This window comes from Mesoplodon bidens (assembly GCF_964165515.1).
Source record: "Mesoplodon bidens genome assembly, chromosome: 8".
NCBI lineage: Eukaryota > Metazoa > Chordata > Mammalia > Artiodactyla > Ziphiidae > Mesoplodon > Mesoplodon bidens.
The window spans coordinates 12,532,558-12,552,913 of NC_138165.1; the positions used below are offsets into that span (position 1 = coordinate 12,532,558).

The 20,356-nt window shown below is 41.0% G+C and overlaps 1 protein-coding gene across 5 annotated transcripts in view; it reads right to left on the minus strand.

Annotated features, from left to right (window-relative positions):
• The window catches only part of NCKAP5 (NCK associated protein 5), a 1,063,262-nt gene that overhangs the window by 318,000 nt on the left and 724,906 nt on the right, over window positions 1-20,356 (minus strand). For all 5 annotated transcript variants that reach the window (XM_081241961.1, XM_081241963.1, XM_081241960.1 and 2 more), the window contains exon 6: window positions 14,119-14,206. In XM_081241961.1, the coding sequence (XP_081098087.1) occupies window positions 14,119-14,206 (88 nt within the window). The remainder of the gene's footprint in view (window positions 1-14,118; window positions 14,207-20,356) is intronic.

The window sequence follows — 20,356 nt, forward strand, 5'->3', positions numbered from 1 at the left end:
TAAGGTATAGGCTTGGTTTAATGGGGAGAAATGAATTTACTGTGCTACTTTATTAATTTAGCATAGATACAGAATTTATTAGGGTGTGGTGGCAAACCCAACAGAACACACTTGGAAAAACATCTATTTTTTTTTTTTTTTTCTTTTCGGTACGCGGGCCTCTCAGTGCTGTGGCCTCTCCCGTTGCGGAGCACAGGCTCCGGACGCGCAGGCTCAGCGGCCACGGCTCACGGGCCCAGCCGCTCCGCGGCATGTGGGATCCTCCCGGACCGGGGCACGAACCCGTGTCCCCTGCATCGGCAGGCGGACTCTCAACCACTGCGCCACCAGGGAAGCCCGAAAAACATCTATTTTGATCAGTTTACTAAACAATGGAACCATCATGAATTGCTACAGATATCTGGCTGTTTATTTAAACAGGGGTTAGAATCTAAGTCATTTAAGACCCCAATTCAATGGGCTTGCTCCAAAAGTTCCTTTAAACTTGTCAGTTTGACACCTGGTGCATTCCACAGAAGGCATAAATTAAATGGCACTAGGATCACACCAGGCCCTCAACAGTTTCTTATGGGAGTCCCAGCCTGAGGTCTGGGTCCTGAGCATATGAAGGTGAGAGGAAAAAGAGGTTTCTCGCTCTTTTGTATGCATATGGCACTTAGCACACCATAGAAATGACGGTTGCAATTTGTACGTTGCTTTTGCTGGCTTTCTCTTCCCTTCCGTATCCCTATGCTGCTTCCTAAAACCTTTCTCCCTTGGTACCCCTCTCCAAGGTGAAGTCTCACCCAGACTTAATAAACATAGGGGATTACAAGCTCCTAAATTTCTTTAGGAAAATTATTTTCCTGTCTCCTTTCCTTCCAAACCCCAAATTCTAAATTTCAGTTTTCTGCGATGGGTTGATAGACCAAAGCCTGCAGATTTAACTGGGTCACACTAACATGTGAAGGACTTCCCTTAAGTATGTATCTTCTTAATTCTTTATTTCTTACATAGAATGATGCTTTAACGGATGCAATTTCAGAGAAACATACCTAAGTGAGAAAATATTGGTAGATAGGGTATGGGGATGACAAGATTGCACAATGGGAGAAGATATCACCAAAAAGGTCAGTCCTGTCAGGGGACCTGATCCTGGGTCTAGCCCCCCTGAAATGCCCACAGTTCTCATAGCTTCATCATTTTCTCCAATTTTGAACCTTTAGGTTTTTCACACCTTCTGTGGTGCTAGCCGATAGGGTAGGCTAGAGTGAGGTGGGGTAAGAGGAAGCATCTGGGTATATGAAGAGAAAGAATAAGACGAGTAGATAGATAAGGCTAGATGTTTAACAATAATAGCTACTGTTTGTTGAATATTCAATACGTGTTATGCACGTTATCATACACTACATACATATACTACATACAACTGTTAGATGTAATCATGTCTAGTGATGCACTTTGAAAACAGCAACCTTTCCGTTTAGCCTTATTGTACCCATTACAGAGAAGAGAAAAGTGAGGCTCAAGTCGATTAAGTTACCCGAGATGACAAAAGCTAATTGAGTGAGAAATATGGGACCCGCTCCCAGGTCTCTCTGACTCCGAAACGTTTTCTTACTTAAATTCGCCTTCATGCATTCTCCAGCCACAATCCCTTATCCGTGGGGTCTCTGGAAGGAGAGGGGCCACCGAGAGCTCACGGCATTCTTTTTAATGGTCTACGACTTTCCTATTCTCAGACTGCTTCTTCCCTTTATTAATCTGAATTAGCTTTTTCCACAGGGCCAAGAAGAAAAACTGAGTACTGCCGGCATCTGTATTTGAATAAGTGGCCAACAGACGGACATGGGGGAGGGGCAGGGGACAACGTGTGTTCAGTCACTGTCTCCATCCTTCCCGAGCCTGAGGTGTTTACACAGCCCAGTGCATGGGGGAGTGCAAATCCTCCACCTTTGGACCCTGGCACAGCTGGCATAAACCTTACGCAAACTAAGATTAGATAACCTCTCCTTCTAGGCAACAGCAAAAGTCTTAGCGGGAAGAAAAACAAACCTTGAATCTCCATTGCCCTTCCACCTCCCCTGCACCCTGTAAGTCACACTTCCTTCTGAATCTTTTCCCTGCACTCCTCACAGAGTTGAGCTGGCTAGAAAAGATCTTCCCGATCAAGGTGTTGACCGATTCACAAGCCTAGTGACATATTAGAATCACCTGGGGAAATGTTGAAAATCACCAGGTTCCAGGCTCAGCTGCTGGAGGCTCTGTGGAATTGGTGTGGGCTGCGGCACAGGTGGGTTGAGAACCTAATCATCGTCTAACCCTCGTCTTATAGTTGAGTTTTGAGGAAGGTCCTTTCTTGGCATGTGGCTACGTTTCCCAAGCCTGGAAGCTGTTGTCAGGCTCAAGTACAAGATTCTAAGCCTGAAAGGGCTGTGGTCCTGCTTCTTCAGATGTGCCTGTCAGGCCAGTGAACACCTGAACCCTGCATTGGCTTCAACCCAGACAGCAGACCCCTAACCAGACCATTTTCCTCTCACCCCACACCTGGTGATTCTTCTTGCCATGCTGTGTTAGCTTGTGCGTGCAAAATCAGTAAGGACAACACAGCTGAAAGGTTACAGTATGAGAGAGATCTCAGCAGTAAAAGATTTTTTTTTTTTCCTAGCAGGCACTTTCCATTTCTTTCTTAATTATTTCCTAATTCCAACACTGTCCATTTTCCCCCCACACACAATTTTATCTCCGTCTCATAAAGCATTGATAAGCTAAGCCCTAAAAAAAATAAAATTTAGTTTTGTAGCCTCATGTGAGTTAAGAAAATAGGATCAAAGTTCAAGGATTGATATCACCGTGATTTTGCCCTGTTGAAATTCATTTGTTTCCTAAGAGGAAGAAATAACTGATATGCCTGGTTAATGATCTGACGTGCCCAAACCATTTGCCCAAGGGACACAATTACGAAAGGGCAACGTTCTTTGATTTCTACCCATACAACCTCCTGACCTGAGACACCATCTGGGGTTTCCAAAACAAAGCCGGGCCCTCTGCTGAGATGAGCTGAAGAAAGCAGCTCATGTTCATTGACAATAAGCAGCTCATCTGTATGAAGAGAAGGTGAGTTTTCGGGGCACCATTTTATTCATAGGTTACATATGCTTTAACAGAGAGACCACATTCTGCTTTTACTTGATAAGAGTTCAGCTCTGGGTCAAAATATCTAACAGGAAACGTATTCGTGTCTGCACACAGAATGCAGGCAGAAATTGAGAATGAGAAAGAAGAGTCAGAACCTATTAAGCCAGGAATTTAACATTTCCAAGAAGAATGCAGGTAACTATTTAAACTCTGAGTGATATCTGAAACTCCTTTATTCCTTTCAAAGTATTTCCTATGACTTTGGAATTACAGAGGTGAACCCTGTCCTTAGTCAGCGTGCTAACAGAGACTGTTTTGAAAACTTCTGGAAAGTATTTCTGTAGGGTGTAAAATCATACATTCATCTTATAGAATACTTTCAAAGAGAAAAGGAATGTTTTATGAAGGACAATGATTTTGGCTGCACTGAATCTCATCACTTTGGCTTTACGAAATACCGCCTCCTTTATCTAAACTTATTATATGAAGAGAGGATGTTGCTTAAAACTAAATAGAAAGAGGAAGAAAACCGCTTCCTTGAGGAACAGTTTCAGTCCTTTAAAACTTAACACACAATAAAAATACTCCCTTTATTACCATTACCCACTTCAGCAGCAATACAAAGTTCACAGCAATTCAGAGGAAAGACCAAATTTCTTCAAGCAGAATCAAAGGCACTTGAGACTTCCTCAGATTACAGGCCACGTAAATAAAAGCACTCAATAAAAGTATTTCCCATCCCATTGTGTATCAGAATTTTATAAATACCTGTGTAAAGACTTAGCCACTCTCTCAACAGACACTCAGTAGAATTTTAGATCATTTTTCCCAACTGGTGTGCGTGCACTCAGGGAATGTACTCACTGCTGACCTATTGATTCGCATTTGTTCACCACACTTTGTTTAGGTAAAAAAAGAGAAACAAACACTTTTCGGAATAATCTGTATGAATTGAAGTCAAGCTCTCTGTTGAGTTCTCAAGAGTTCAGATCTCTTGGCTAATTAACTGCCAGGGCACTTACTGAAATAAGTATTGTGAATGAAAGAATCAGTACCGATGCAGTAGAAATGCATATAGCACGCGCTGGACTTCATCTCCATTTTCTCCTTTACAAAATGAGGAAACAGGGGTGGTGGACTGGATAGGTTTTGAAGTACCTCACTAATCCCCAACACATCTGTGGACCAGAGGAATCAAAATGACCCATCAAACTCAGAAAAAGCCAAACAAGACAGGTCATTCTAAGTCTGAAGATAAAAGAAGGTGCCTGGATAGCTGAATCTATTAAGGTTTTCTAAGGTGATTCTGATACTCAGCCAGGAAACAGTCAGGAACTTTGCAGCTCCTGAAAGCCACAAATAGCAGTTTTGTCTTGCATTTACATATGCTCAAGAAAAAAATATGCTATTATATTAGAAGCTTGTAAACTCACACTTTAAATATAGTAGGAATATTGTTATTTTAAAAAGCTTTCTTAGAAAGGTATCTTTTGTGATTATTTAATTTTTCAACCCTAACTTTTCTTTCGAGTGCACTTAAATTTTTGAATTTGCCTAAGGTACACTTAAGTCATTATAGGGAAAGAAGGTGAGATTAAAAGTAGAAAAAAAAATCCTATGCCTGATAAGAATTATCATTTATAGACATTTCTCCAAAGAAGACATCCAGATGGCCAAAAGCCACATGAAAAGATGCTCAACATCACTAATTATTAGAGAAATGCAATCAAAACTACAATGAGGTATCACCTCACACTGGTCAGAACAGCCATCATCAAAAAATCTACAAATAATAAATGCTGGAGAGAGTGTGGAGAAAAGGGAACCCTCCTACACTGTTGGTGGGAATGTAAATTGGTGCAGCCACTATGGAGAGCAGTATGGAGGTTCCTTAACAAACTAAAAATAGAGCTACCATATGATCCATTCATTCCACTCTGGGGTATATAATTTGAAAACCATAATTTGAAAAGATACATGCACCCCAATGTTCACAGCAGCACTATTTACAATAGCCAAGACATGGAAGCAACCTAAATGTCCAGCAACAGACAAATGGATAAAGGATAAAGAAGATGTGGTACATATATACAATGGAATACTACACAGTCATAAAAAAGAATGAAATAATGCCATTTGCAGCAACATGGATGGATCTAGAGATTATGTGAAGTATGTCAGACAGAGAAAGACAAATATCATATAATATGACTTATATGTGGAATCTAAAAACAAATGATACAAATGAACTTATATACAAAACAGAAAAAGACCCATAGATATAGAAAAAAAACTTATGCTTACCAAAGAGGGAAGGGGAGGAGAAGGATAAATTAGGAGTTTGGGATTAACATATACACACTCCTATATAAAAAATAGATAACCAACAAGGAGCTACTGTATAGTACAGGGAACTATACTCAATATTTTGTAATAACTTATAAAAGGAATCTGAAAAAGAAGATATATACGTGTATATATATATGTAAATATATAGACGTATATACATATACTCACTTTGTTGCACACGTGAAACTAACGCAACATCGTAAATCAACTATACTTCAATTTAAAAAATTCTAATTTATGAAATAAAGTAATATCTCTGCTAGGCATGACTTGGGTTTCAATGAGGAAGGCCCCAGTCTACGTCACATGTTTTCTGTGTACATAAAAGAATCTGGATATGTATTTGATGACTGACAGATTTTAGGATGACTAGAAAGGTTCCCTTTCCCCAAGCATCACCTGCTTAATCACATCTGAGACTACTTTTAAGGAACTACTTAAGGAAAAAGTCATTTTGATTTTCAATTAGATCACTTGGAATGGAAATAACTTGGGTATCAGACCGTACTGCTTTAAACACAGGCTAAGAGATCAATAACTGAGCTTAGGGCATCATTAGAAGAGATGGAGCTGGGTTTGGAAGCTACACAGCTCAGGCAGGGCTCTCCACGAAGATGGGAAGAGTATAGGGGTGAAGAGAGCTGACTGTGGACACCGTTACAACAGGGCTGCGTACTATGTCAACCTCTCTGTGCCTCTCCTGGGACAATGACACACTGCACCTCCTGACAAAGTTCCTGCACTCCATCTTTGTGACAACCTACTCTGCCTGCCTAAAGGGTGCCAAGTCGCTTGAGGGAGCCAACACTGGTGATGTGTGACTCTGGGCAGGCAATCTAACAGCTCTGTACCTCAGTTTCCTCTTTTGTAAAATGGAGACAGTTCAAATGGTTCTTGTGAAAATTCAGTGAGCTCACACTTGTGAAATGACTGGACTCTGACCAGTACATAGCAGCTGCTCAGCGCGCGTCAGAAGCGGGGCCTGGGGTGGTACGGGGGGCACGGCGCGGTAGGGTGATGTGCTCCATGATGCATTTTGTGTAGACCAGGCCTCACGGGATTGCACAGAAGCATCAAAATCCCAGAGTTCTAAGAGCAAGAAAAAACCACTCGAAATCATCTTTCTGTGCGGACGGCTGTTGCCCTGAGTCTAGCACGTGTTTTATTTAATCCATGTATAAAAAAAAATAAGCCAGTATTTACAGACTAAGAAACTGCTCATAAAAACTTGAACTTTCATCTTCTTTTGAAATGTATGGCCATCTGTCCACACCGGTGTGCATTCTGAGTCATCTGGATCTGCTGCAGTGGGGCTGTGACTGCTGCCTTCAGACCAGACAGAGGCTCTTTGGTCAGTCTGCCACAGTCTCCACCACTCCCTACTGCCCTTAAACCAAGTGTAGGTTGTGACTGCATGGTTTTTAAAAGCAAGACTTTTGCCTTTGAATAACAAACAAACAAACAAAAAACAAGCAAACACCACATCTCTCTGTACCTATTTCCTTATCAAAAGTGGAAAAATAGAATGTAATCCCCCAGAGAACACACAGTTGTTCTCATACCTGGCCTATTTTAACCATTTACATTATTTGGCAATTGTAGGTTTTTGTGTTTGTGGTCCCTAAAGTAATCCAAAACCTCTTCAGTCACAAACACAAAAGAAAGGAGGAACCCAGAGAGTTTAAGTGACCGCCTGAGGCCAAAAGTCTCGTTAGTGGCAGAAGCTGTACCACATGCTGGTCTTTTTCCCCCTCATTAGTGCTTCCATTTATCTGTCCACTTTTTTCTTTCTAAATAAATAAAGCTAATGGGTTCAATTCATGTTCCATAGAGAAAAGCAGAGACAAGAGGAAATCTATCAGCTACAGCAAAGCAGCACAAAAGGTAGCTACAGACACAAGAGGACTTTAATGGGTAATCTATCATTAGTATTACGATTCTCTGTATCTTTGGTTGCCTGTGTTGAAATATTTTGACAGATGAAGCTGAAGGCGTATCGTCCTCTCAACTAGCTGCTCCATTTCATTTACGCTGAATTGCCCCCGTTCATATCGAATCATGAATGTATTTTCTAACATGTTTCCTAACTACTCAACTAAATGAGATGGTAACTTGGGCTTCAAGAATATACAGAGTGAAGTAAGTCAGAAAGAGAAAGACAAATACCGTGTGCTAACACATGTATATGGAATTTTAAAAAAATGTCATGAAGAACCTAGGGGTAAGACAGGAATAAAGACACAGACCTACTAGAGAATGGACTTGAGGATATGGGGAGAGGGAAGGGTAAGCTGTGACAAAGCAAGAGAGTGGCATGGACATATATACACTACCAAACGTAAAACAGATAGCTAGTGGGAAGCAGCCGCATTGCACAGGGAGATCAGCTTGGTGCTTTGTGACCACCTAGAGGGGTGGGATAGGGAGGGTGGGAGGGAGACGCAAGAGGGAAGGGATATGGGAACATATGTATATGTATAACTGATTCACTTTGTTATAAAGCAGAAACTAACACACCATTGTAAAGCAATTATACTCCAATAAAGATGTAAAAAAAAAAAAAGAGTCAGCCATAAGGAAGGTACATAACATATAGTCATTTACTTCTAAATAAAGTAAATGTTTAATGTTTTTAATCTACTAAGCTGGTTTTATAGTTCCTTGTAGTTGCTTATGAGTAACGTTTTCACTTTTTGTAAAAACTATTTCATAAGAACTGAAGAAAGACTACTGGTGCACAGAATATAAATTTTTAAATAAGTCTGGCAGTGTCTATAAAAGCAGAAAGCAGAGCTTCCCTGGTGGCGCAGTGGTTGAGAGTCCGCCTGCCAAGGCAGGGGACACAGGTTCCTGCCCCGGTCCGGGAAGATCCCACGTGCCGCGGAGCGGCTGGGCCCGTGAGCCATGGCCGCTGAGCCTGCGCATCCGGAGCCTGTGCTCCGCAACGGGAGAGGCCACAGCAGTGAGAGGCCCGCGTACCACAAATAAATAAATAAATAAAATAAAAATAAAAGCAGGAAGCGACTTTATGTTTCCTGCAAATCAGTTACTTGCTCTGTCTGAGGAAGCCAGAGTCCTTACGCCAGTGTATAAACACAGCAAGCGATGGGAAGAGAACAATCAGCCACAGGCTCTCACTGATTTGTATATTGATAACCCAGTTCACTTGTTAAGAAGTTATGTATACCTTTTACAGCAGGCACTTAATAATGCATATTTTAAGCAGATACTCTTGCAATATTTAATCTAGGGTTTATATTTGAAAATAAAAATATTCTCTCAACATTTTTCTCATTTAAAAATACATTCATTCATTTAACAAGTATTCATCTGTCCGAGAGCTGTGAAGGTTCTAAAATTAAAATAATTATAAAAACAAACAAACAAACATACAGAATGTATCCCACGATACAGAAGAAACCCCCAAATACCTAGAAAGAATGAGCTAGAGACAGAAACAGAGCAAGAGGGAAATGGAAGATGGTTCTCCTTTTTCAGTCTCCTCTACAGACAATCCTTTGAGGTCTTTTATTTTCCCATAATGAAAGGAATCTATCCTAGGTGCTCGGTATATCACTTTCCCTCTGTATACTGGTAATATTTCTCTTACTCACGGGCTTGTCTCTCCCATAGAAGAAATGTCAGGCACAAACATTATATGGCTTATTCATTGAGTTCAGTTTCCTTTCACTTATTTTTGTATTTTGAGACAAGGATTTTGTGAGCTGGGAAGTTAGGCCATCTGATTATCCCACTGATAAGTGCTCAGTTTCACTCTATGTATCTCACTAGGGAAGTCTGAGATTTATTTCTAGTTCTACCACTTAGCATCTGCCAGAGTTGAAAGAGTCCTCTTTGAGACTCATCCTTAAAAATGAGCAGGTTAATATCTAATTTAGAGGCTGCTGAAATGAACAAACGAGATCCATTTTGTGTAAGCACTTTGAAAACTGTAAAGCACCAAACATGTGTGTGGTGACAGTATGATGGTTATATTAAAATACCAGGGACATAAGATGTTCTGAGAAAGGCAGGCTGTGGGGTGCCTGACTCTTGAGTCCATGACAACAGAGACTAAAAGCAAAGGTTAAAGGATTGTTGAAAGGAAGTCCTAGGCAGGAGAAGAGTCTCTGGGGAGAGCAGTGCAGTAGGTTTGGTGGCATCTTCCTTTCTGTTCCCAGAACTTGTGCTTTGTGGGCTCCTATCACATTGTTGCATATATTCAATTAATTATCTGCCTTCCCTCCCCAATTTCCAGCAACCTATAAACTGAGCTTTCCAGAAAAAGGCCTCTTTGTATCTCCAGCACTTAGCTTGGCATCTACTAGGTACGGCCAGCCTGCTGGGTTCATGCGTTACTTAGTGTAATAGACAGAACAAAGTCCCTCGCCTAGATGTCCACATCCTACCTAATCCCCAAAACCTGTGAATATGTTACCTTACCTTCTTTGGCCAAAGAGACTTTGCAGATGTGATTAAATGAAATATCTCGAGATGGGGAGATTATCCTGGGTTAGGGGGATGGGCCCAATGTAATCAGTCTCTTCATAAGAGGGAGGGAGGAGAGTCAAACTCAGGAAAAGGAGAAATGACAATGGAACCAGAGTTTGAAGTGATGTATTTTGAGGATGGAGGAAAGGGCCCAAAGCCGAAGAATGCTAGGATCTAGAAAAGGCAAGGAAATAATTGTCCTAAATTCTCCGGGAAGAATGCAGCCCCGCCAGTACACTGATTTTACACTTTTGACCTCCACAATTAAAAGAGAATAAATTTGTGTGGTTTTAAGCCATTAAGTTTGTTACAGCAGCAACAGGAACCTAACATACGTAGGTCCAAAAATAAATGAATAACTGTCATTTGAATGAATGAATGAGCAAATGAATGGAAAGATGAATGAATGGAGAGAGCTCTAAATGGCCAGTGGAAAGGCTTAGGTTCAAGTTCCAACTTAGATGACATCTAGCTACATAACTTGGGCACCATCATTTCATCTCTCCAGAAATTCTCCGCATAGAGTCGAGGCCATGGAGTCAGACTGACTACAGTTCGAATCCCTTCTAAGCTACTTCCAGCCTGCACCTTTGGGCAAGAGGTCACCTCTGGGAGCCTATGTCCCCGTCTATCCTCACTAACGTGAGGATAGTGACAGTACTTCCTGCACAGTTGTGGGGACCGAATGAGCTACAGTCTAGTCACAGTCAACAGGACTCTGAACTAGACAAATTGGAAACTGTAGTCACATAAAAATGGCATTAATGTCACTTCATGCCCAAACCTTGAAATGATACAAACTCTCCAAATTACAAAAAGAGTCAAGAAGTGCACAGTGACAAAGCTGGTGAAACCACTGACAGCTACAGGGTGGCTATCTCAGCTGCTGAACAGAAACACCTACTGACCTTTGAGCTGGTCCAGGTGAAATTATACAAGCTCTAAATGATACAAGTAACCAACTCTGAGATGTCTTCGGGAACACGTCCCTTGAACAAACTAAGACCACCCTTCACATGCATGCTTGGCAATTAGCACTGGGCCTGGAACTCAGAAAGCTGTTACTCTACTGTATTAACTTGATGATAAAAGCCTCAGAACAAACACTTCCATGATGGAAAATAAAACCCACTCCAGATTTCCTGTGGGTCTCAGCTTTGCATGGGCCTCTGGCTCCTGTCGGAGAAATCTTACAGTTGGAAAATCTGAGTCAGGTGTGCTAATAACCCTCCATATTATGAAGCAATAAATTTCCCAGCTCTTACCCAAAACAAAGAATTCGGCTTCAGGGAGTGTTAACTATGCACTCCACTGGTTTCATCACATACATCTTGCACAACCAATTTTCCTACTATTCACCATATTTAGAATACTAGGATGCCCGAGGTGACAGGGACCTCCCTGGGTCTCAGTGCCACCCTTCTCTCTGTTCTCAGGTCTTGAATCCCCAGAGGACAAAGTTGTGCCTAGTCCACAATAAAAACTCAATAAATCGCTGTTGAATGTACAAATGACCTTTATGGTTCATGTAACCCAAATCCCTCTCCAATTTTCCATATAATGAGCCTGAGGCCAATTAGAGCAATAGCTGAAAAATCCCTTCCGTGTAGCATGAATTCACATCAGTAACTCTCTCCTCTCTAGAGAGAAGAGCTGATTTCCCAAATCTAGTAGACTGGGTAATTAAGAGGAAATAGTTGGAAAACACATTTTTAAAAGCCTCTCTTGGGCTTCCCTGGTGGCGCAGTGGTTGAGAGTCCGCCTGCCAATGCAGGGGACACGGGTTCGTGCCCTGGTCCGGGAAGATCCCACATGCCACGGAGTGGCTGGGCTGTGAGCCATGGCCGCTGAGCCTGCGCGTCCGGAGCCTGTGCTCCGCAGCGGGAGAGGCCACAGCAGTGAGAGGCCCGCGTACTGCAAAAAAAAAAAAAAAAAAAAAGAAAACAAAAAAAAGTCTCTCTGTTTTTCTAAGAAGCTTCCGGTTTCACAAAACGAATTCTGATGATAAGAGTGTATACCATGGTTTTGGCTAACAAGTGTGTGAAGAGATTAGCAAAGAATGATGAAAAGAAAATTAAGAACTTGGTGAAACAGAGCCACAGTGAGGAGGCTGGAAAACGCACAGGAGGGATGCTGAATTACTTAGTTCTAATTAAAGCCTGGTGTTACCTGTGAGTGGGGACGGAAGAGTGACATTTCAGGTTCATATGACTCTTTCAGGCTAAACAGAAGCATGTAATGCAGAGTCGAGTCTGAGTTTTCACTTATACATCCGTTTTCTGCCAAAGCAAATGTAATACCTAGGAAAGATTCAGAGCTAGAAGGACTTAAATCCTTATCCTTACTGTAGGCGACCACACATCAGGAAAAGCCGGGCATGCCTTTCCTATGTGAAGGCCACCTCAAGAAGAATCTAAACCTTGTCCTGAGAAATGGATTTGAGTAGTTTTTCTACTGTTGTTATGGAGCTAACTTTGTTTTCAAGATTTTTTTTTGAGGTGGACCATTTTTCAAGTATTGAATTTGTTACAATATTGCTTCTGTTTTATGTTTTGGTTTTTTGGACATGAGGCCTATGGGATCTTAGCTCCCCGACCAGGGACTGAACCCACAGCCCCTGCATTGGCAGGTGAAGTCTTAACCACTGGACAGCCAGCGAAGTCCCTACGGAGCTAACTTTTAGCTCCTCCAAGGCGGCTTAAGTCAACTCCTTACACTGCTTTCACTGGAGATAGAGAACAGTTGTCCCCGTTGTCATACTGTCGTTCTGTAGATGCCTCAAGAGTCAACGATTTAGGACACAGACTCCTTAAGGTTAATTCTATCTAGATTTCTTAACTTTATATGATACTGTGACTTTTATTGTCAGATTCCTCTCAATCTTTGTCATCACAAGTGGGGTTGCAGAGTCCAGAACCCATGAATTCAGGGACGCTAGTGTGAAACGGTCTTTACCAGCCGGATTCCTAGGATTGCCTCCCCAGACCCACATGCTCTTTAGCTAGCCAAAACCTAGGGCTGCCCAGTGATCACCTTGAACTTTGGCCCACTTCCTTTCCTTCTTTAGCTTTCGAAAGCCCCCTACGCATAGTTGTGCAGTGGATACTGGTTGCCTATTAGTGATTTTCAGTGCTCTTCAATGGAAGTCCTACACTGATCTAGACAGAGTGCCTGGGCTCTTTCTTCTGCTGTCAGAACCTTCTCACCTGTACGGCCAGCTTGGGTCATGCTCAGATTAGATGCCCTGCTTCCCAGCCTGGTCACTTCACTAATGTTAAAACACCGTGGGATAAGGGCTATCAGAAGGTCACTTGTTGGGACTTCCCTGGCAGTCCAGTGGTTAAGACTCCGCACTTCCAACACAGGGGGCGCGGGTTCGATCCCTGGTCAGGGAACGAAGATCCCATGTGCCATGCGGTACAACCAAAAAAAATAATTAATTAATTTAAAAAAAAAAAAGACAACTTGGTAGTGCATTGACCACTGACTCTCTCTGGACCTCTATAGACTCCACATGGCCTGAGGTGCAAGACCACACCCATGAGCTGAGAAGACAGACCTAACCTCGGCCAGCTCTTCCATGTCTCCTCAGTCTCACCATCAAACTTGTCATCTCACCAGCCATATGCAGTCCCCGTGAGCTTCTTACTCTCCAGGAGCCTGCCATGCACGTTCATACCACTGCCCCTTTACCTAGGTTTCCCTCTGCCTGGAATGATCTTTCTCTTGTTCTCTACCCCTCAGGTCCACCTTAAACGTCAGACCTCTGGGAAGTATTCTTTACCTTCCCTGGGCAGGAGGAGTCAGTGCCTCCCCTGTGTTCCAGAGAATGCTGTAGATGCCTCTCTTACAGCCTTGACCACAGAGTTCCGCGATACTTCTATAGGTCTCTCTGCATCTCTATAAACGTATTTTTTGCACCTTCCTACAACCAAACCTACAATTCCTTTCACAAAGTACAAGAAATGGATGAGTTAAATGAATGTGTACAGTATTCCTCAGACAGAGGTGACTGGTAACAGAGGTGACTGGTGTGGCTCCCAGCACTGGGGTCTGGACCACCCTTTTTTATTTATCTCCAGGTTAGGGAGGACAGAGCTAGAGAAATCCAAGCAAAACAAGCCAACCAGTATCCAGCCAAGAGCAAGACACGTGGTGTACCTGATAGACCATTATATTAACAGTTTCTTCTTTTTTCTGTTCTGGAGGTCCTTGACTCTGCAGGAGATTTCGTACTGTTTCTTCCATCCTGAAAAACAAGCAAAATAAATAAATAAATAGACAGGTAGATAGATAAATGAATAAATGATTTCTTTAAGAAATGTTTCCTATTAACATGGGTCTGTTCCAGTTAGTAGAAATCATTCTTTAGTATATTATTCCCTCAACTTAAACCTGGAAATCTCTTTGCTCTTCTCTCTCCTTCAACCCCCATATTAAGAATCTGTCATGAAGTCCTTTGCGATTGTTCTGCAGAATGGCTCTGGCTTCTCTCTCTCTTTACCATTCAGGTCTCTATCCTTGGCCTACTATGTCTGCACACATGCAAACATCTCCCAACATCCCTCTTCACTTTCAGTTTGACACACAGTGTCACCCCAGTAAGTTTCCTGAAATACCCCTTTGACTTCTTAAAATCAGTTTTCAAAGTTGACAAATCCTACATGAATCCATTTTCGCCATTAATGCACTGTTATGTCTTTCCATGGTGGTCTTTCTATGTCAGCACACAAAGATCTACTTTTTTTCAACTGCTTCCTAATATTCCATGATATGAAGGCACCATAAATTATTTAACCATTCCCTTGCTGATGGAATTTAAATTACTTCAAAAAAGCTTGCTATTTGAATTAAGAAATATCTTTACAAATACATCTTAGTGCACATTTATGAGTAACTCTATAGGTTATATTATAATATATATTGTATGCTATAATCGTATTTTAAATACCCACTTCAAACCCCTCCCCTTCCCAACCCCCTCCCCCAAACCCAAAAGTAAAGAGTAAAACACACACGCCCATTTCCATTTCCAGACATTGTCTCAGGCTGTTACTACTTCTTGGAATGCCAACACACTTTCACCTTCTCATGGGCCATCCATCTTTCAAAATCCACCTCAAGTTTCACTTCCTAAGAGACTTCTTTATTAGTCCCCTACTTCTATGAATTCTTATAGCCCTATACTTTAAATCATTCATTCTATCACTTAAAAACTCTCCACTTTAATACTCAAGGATTTCATGTATGCATGCTTTGTCTTCTGAAGTAAATTACAATATTTGATATCGAATCATGTCATATATTTATGTACTTCCCTCAATTACAGATAAAGTAGGTACTCAGTAGACATTATTATATGAATCCCTTGTTAATTCATTTTAAAAAATATTAAGTGCCTACTCTGTAACAGGCACTGACTGTGTATGTTCAAACTATGTTCGAATGGCCTTATCCTTGGGACTCATCTGTGAGGATTCATGGACCAGAACTCTGAGAGCAGGCTGCCCAAACTAATCACAATGAACACAGTGCTCTCATGCCCAGAAACTGAGTCGGCTGTCTTTTTTTTTTTTTTTTTTTGGCGTTACGCGGGCCTCTCACTGTTGTGGCCTCTCCCGTTGCGGAGCACAGGCTCCGGACGCGCAGGCCCAGCAGCCATGGCTCACGGGCCCAGCCGCTCCGCGGCATGTAGGATCCTCCCGGGCTGGGGCACGAACCCACGTTCCCTGCATTGGCAGGTGGACTCTCAACCACTGCGCCACCAGGGAAGCCCAGTCGGCTGTCTTTTCAAGTCCCATCCTGAAGCATGTATTTTAGTGACTCAATATAATCCTAGTTTAGGAGATTTGTCGGGGGAAGCAGGCTGACCCAGCATCTCTCTCTCACTAGGGCTTCTAGCAAGACAAATTAGGGGCTCTAGGAGGCATCTGAATTCCCAGAAGTGGCAAGACCCTTACAGTAACCAAGGTAGTGTGGTTCAGAATGCCAACTACTCATATGGCGCATCACTACTTAGCAGAAGAGTAAAGACACTGCGGATGAACTGGGCCAATCCAAACCTGGATTATAACTGGGGAAATTCTGCCTTCACAGGGGATGGCACCAGGATCCATTCAGGATTTCGAGAAGATGGTGGACACTGATTATGAGTGTGCAGAGAATGATTTTTGACTATACATTTACTCAAGCCATCTCTTCATGCATCCAGCCAGGAAGGCAAAGTCTGTTCCCTATATTTTCACATATCTTATGTTATTAATGATAATAAAATTAAATAGTACTTTTAACTTGTCAAAGACCTCTCACGTCTATTAATCATTATAATGCACTTTTAAAGTATCATTATATCTCTGTGGTAGATGAGAAAGCCAAGGTCCAGAAAGGTTGAATGGCTTACTTATGGGATCACGGTTAGTTGGACAGGGAATTAGGACTAAGCCATTTTCACGACTGTAAAAACAGCATCCTCTTTCCACTAGGACTTATTTACATTCAGGGAAATGATCTGAAATGAAGAGGAGTCTTAACTCCTAATTAAGAGTTGTCTTTGTGAAAACCTATTGGATGCTGCACCCAAGAAAGCAACAATATTATTTCTGACCTGGGGAGAGCTTTATGTGAAAAAAAATAGGTGTGAATAAGTCACAAATTCTGAAATAATAAGTGATGAAAGCCAATTTCTAATACTTTATTTCATTTTATATAAACAGAGACAACCTCTTGAATGACAGTAGATTTTCCATGATATTTACTAAATCTACCATAAATAAGAAAAATAATGATAATGTTAATAACTTGCTCAACATCACTCAGCAGGGACTAGCCTCTTGTTTCCTAAATATTAGTCTACTTTCTTCCTATCTTCGCACAGAGATTGAAAGTCTTTCTTATTTAAATCCTTATTTTATTCGTTTATAAACATTTGGCTTAATTATGGGCCAACAGTTAAAACTCAAATAAAATCTTGTCTTTGTCATCAATAAATTAAAATACAATTCTGTCTCAGTGCATATCTTGCTGAATTATCTCTTCTGTATAATTAAAAGTTCTACGCACAAGTTGCTGGATCAAAAAGAAAAACATTTATTCACCTTCCCCCCGTTCTTCTTAGCTTCAAAGTTTAAAAAAAAAGAAAGAAAAAAGAGGGGGTGGAAAGAAAGTTGTTAAAACAGGATCACAAACAGCCTAGACCCACGGTAACACGGTGAACACTTTTCTGGCACGAATTCATGATTAATTAAAACCAATTTCATTTCCAAGCTACAGCTTGGAACAGAGTTGTAGGGACCCAGCCCTACCCTTGGTAAAAAATTAAGTTGTCTCATCTTTCATAACCTTTATGAATCTGCTAACAGAGAAATATTCTGAACCTGATAGGAATATACCATTATTCCCTAATGATATCTTTTTTAAAAAAATTCTCATTTAGCAAACTTCTCTATTTTCCTGAAAATCAACGACTATGAAGCATCATCCATTGTAGTGTAATGCCCAATGACATTTTACTTTGTTTTATTATTTTGATAGCTGATGTATGAGGGATTGCATTACCAGTCTGCACACAGAATAATCTATCATCTGTTTCCCAGATGTGACTAAAAATAACACAATTCCTTTCCCCAGGTCAGGGATGGGCAGAGTTTTTTGTTTTTGTTTTTAAATTGCTGATTGGTTCAATCTATCGTTAAACACTTACCTTAATTAATGTCTTCTAGTTCTTTTTTGTTTTTTCCTTTTGTCTGACCTGAGATTAAATCCTTTCTTCCTCTAAATACCAGTCAAGTAGCTATCATAACTAAAAACTGTCTAGGCCAAAATTATACTTAGTGAGATGCAATAAATTCTAATGTACATTAAGTGAACTATTTTTAAAAAATTAAGTCCTACACAAGTCAGAAAAAATAAACCAAATTCATATGCAAACAGTATATTTCAAGTAACATAGATATAAATGTAGGAATTGTATTTAATTGAAAATAGATTCCATGTTTTAAGGTACATATCATTTAATTAATAAACTTTTCCTATAGTATTTCCTCTAGGGGAAGAAAAAAACATAGGTTTTGCTTAAAAAGGGTACTAACTTAAAGTTAGAAAAATAGGACATTAAAAAAGAACACATGAGAAGAATAACAATTCAAAAGCACATAAGAGCTGGATTAGTGAGGATCTGAAACAAAACCTTCCCCCTGTACCCAGGGGTCCACCTTTGTCACAGACCCCCTTCTAAAGAGCAGATGACTGGGGAAGTCGTCATTGGGTCTGCATCCATGTCTCACAGAGACAGTCTCCCTACCCAACAAAGGAAGATCCTTCTGGAAGTGAATATTCAAAGACAATGGTTTCCTGAATCCTTTCAAGGCAGGAAACTACCTAATCATTCAGGGCCTGATAACGTCAGGAGTCTCTTTACCATCAGAGAATATGATTTGAGCCCTGAAGAACTTAACTCATTCAATAATGAAAATACTATTAGAAAACACAATCCCAGGGCACACTGGGAGCTGTTCATTCTAATAGCAGGTAAAGGAAAGTGAAGTCTTCCACATCCCTTTCTTCCTCCCCAAAGTTAGCCCTCTCTTTTGCCTAATGACACTCTGGGAACTGATCAGAACATTAGACTGAAGCGTTCTTTTGTGAATCTTGTGATCAGATATTCAGTTTAGCATGTCATTTTTCACAGAAATAGAACAAAATGAACACAAAACAAGAAGCCACACTCCCCGGCTCAAACTAGTAACTGATGAGGCTCTTTGAACTAAAAGCTGAACCGAATCATATTTTTGTTTTTAAGAAATATTTTAAGCTAAGTATTTGCTGATTACTCACATTAAATAAAAATGAAACTAATAATGCAATTACTCAATATCCCCCCATATTTTCCTATGTGAGAGGCTGCAAGATCAGAACCCACCCACTTCTGCTAGAAGTACATGCCATGTTCTCTTCACCTACACCATGCACTTTGTTGACAGCTGCTGCTGTGACGTGCAAATTGCTTCTCCTTGTGTTTCACTCTATTTGACTACCAATCTTCTCATTTTGAGAAAGTGTGTCAATTTAAGCAAGGGTGCTGCCATGATCGAATTTCATTTTAAAGACAAGAAAAAAAGGGACTGGAGTTCAAATAGAAAGAAGGTTGAGGGGCTTGAGTCACTGCAGCACCTCTCCTTCACCTGGAGCCTCCTCCCTGTGAAGTCATCCCATGTGACCCCATATAGAGAACAGCACTCATCTAGCAAGGTCAAAGGCCAAAATGGGGACAAGCATCCTTCCCATATCTGCTGGAAAAAAGAGAAATGCTTACAAGACAGTCCTTCATTGGATGACTATTAGCAGGGTTAAAAAATTTAAGCACACTACCACTGGGATATTCAGAAAAAATACAATCCATTTATTTTGTATAAAATCAAACATCTTTTGTCTTGAGCCTCCACATGCTGACTAGCATTAACTTTTGCCCAAATCTTACTATAAATCCTACACTTTGTCTAACACGATGGATTTTTAAATCCACTAAGAAACAGTGTCCATCAATAAGAGAATATATAAGCAACTGTGTTAACAGGTAAACCTCAAAGATATTGCCAGTTTGGTTCCAGACCACAGCAATAAAGCAAATATTGCAATAAAGCAAATTTTGCAATAAAACAAGTCACACAAATGGTTTTCTATTGCATATAAAAGTTATGTTTATTCTACATTGTAGTCTATTAAATGTACAATAGCATTATGTCTAAAAAACAATGTACATACCTCAATTAAAAATACTGCTGGGCCTCCCTGGTGGCGCAGTGGTTGAGAGTCCGCCTGCCGATGCAGGGGACGCGGGTTCGTGCCCCGGTCTGGGAGGATCCCACATGCCGCGGAGCGGCTGGGCCCGTGAGCCATGGCCGCTGGGCCTGCGCGTCCAGAGCCTGTGCTCCGCAACGGGAGAGGCCACAGCAGTGAGAGGCCCACATACCGCAAAAAAAAAAAAAAAAAAAATACTGCTAAAAATGCTATCATCTGATAAAACAGGGCTACCGCAAAACTTCAATTTGTAAGAAAAATATATATAGTATCTGGGAAGTACAACAGAGCAAAGCGCAATACGACAAGGTGTGGCTGTGTATATTTCCCACGCTGGAATCCTATTCAGCAACAACAGGAATAAGCTGATGCATGCAATGATATGGAAGAATCTCACAAACATGATGCTGAGTGAAAGAAGCCACACACAAAAGACTAAATACTACATGATTCCATTTGTATGTAACTTCAGTGCAGGAAAAATTAATCTGTGATATAAAATTTAAGAACAGTGATTGCCAGGGAGGGCAGAGACTGACTGGTAAGGGACACAAGGAACTTCCTGGGATGACACTGACGTTCTGTATCTCCACAGGGGTTTGTA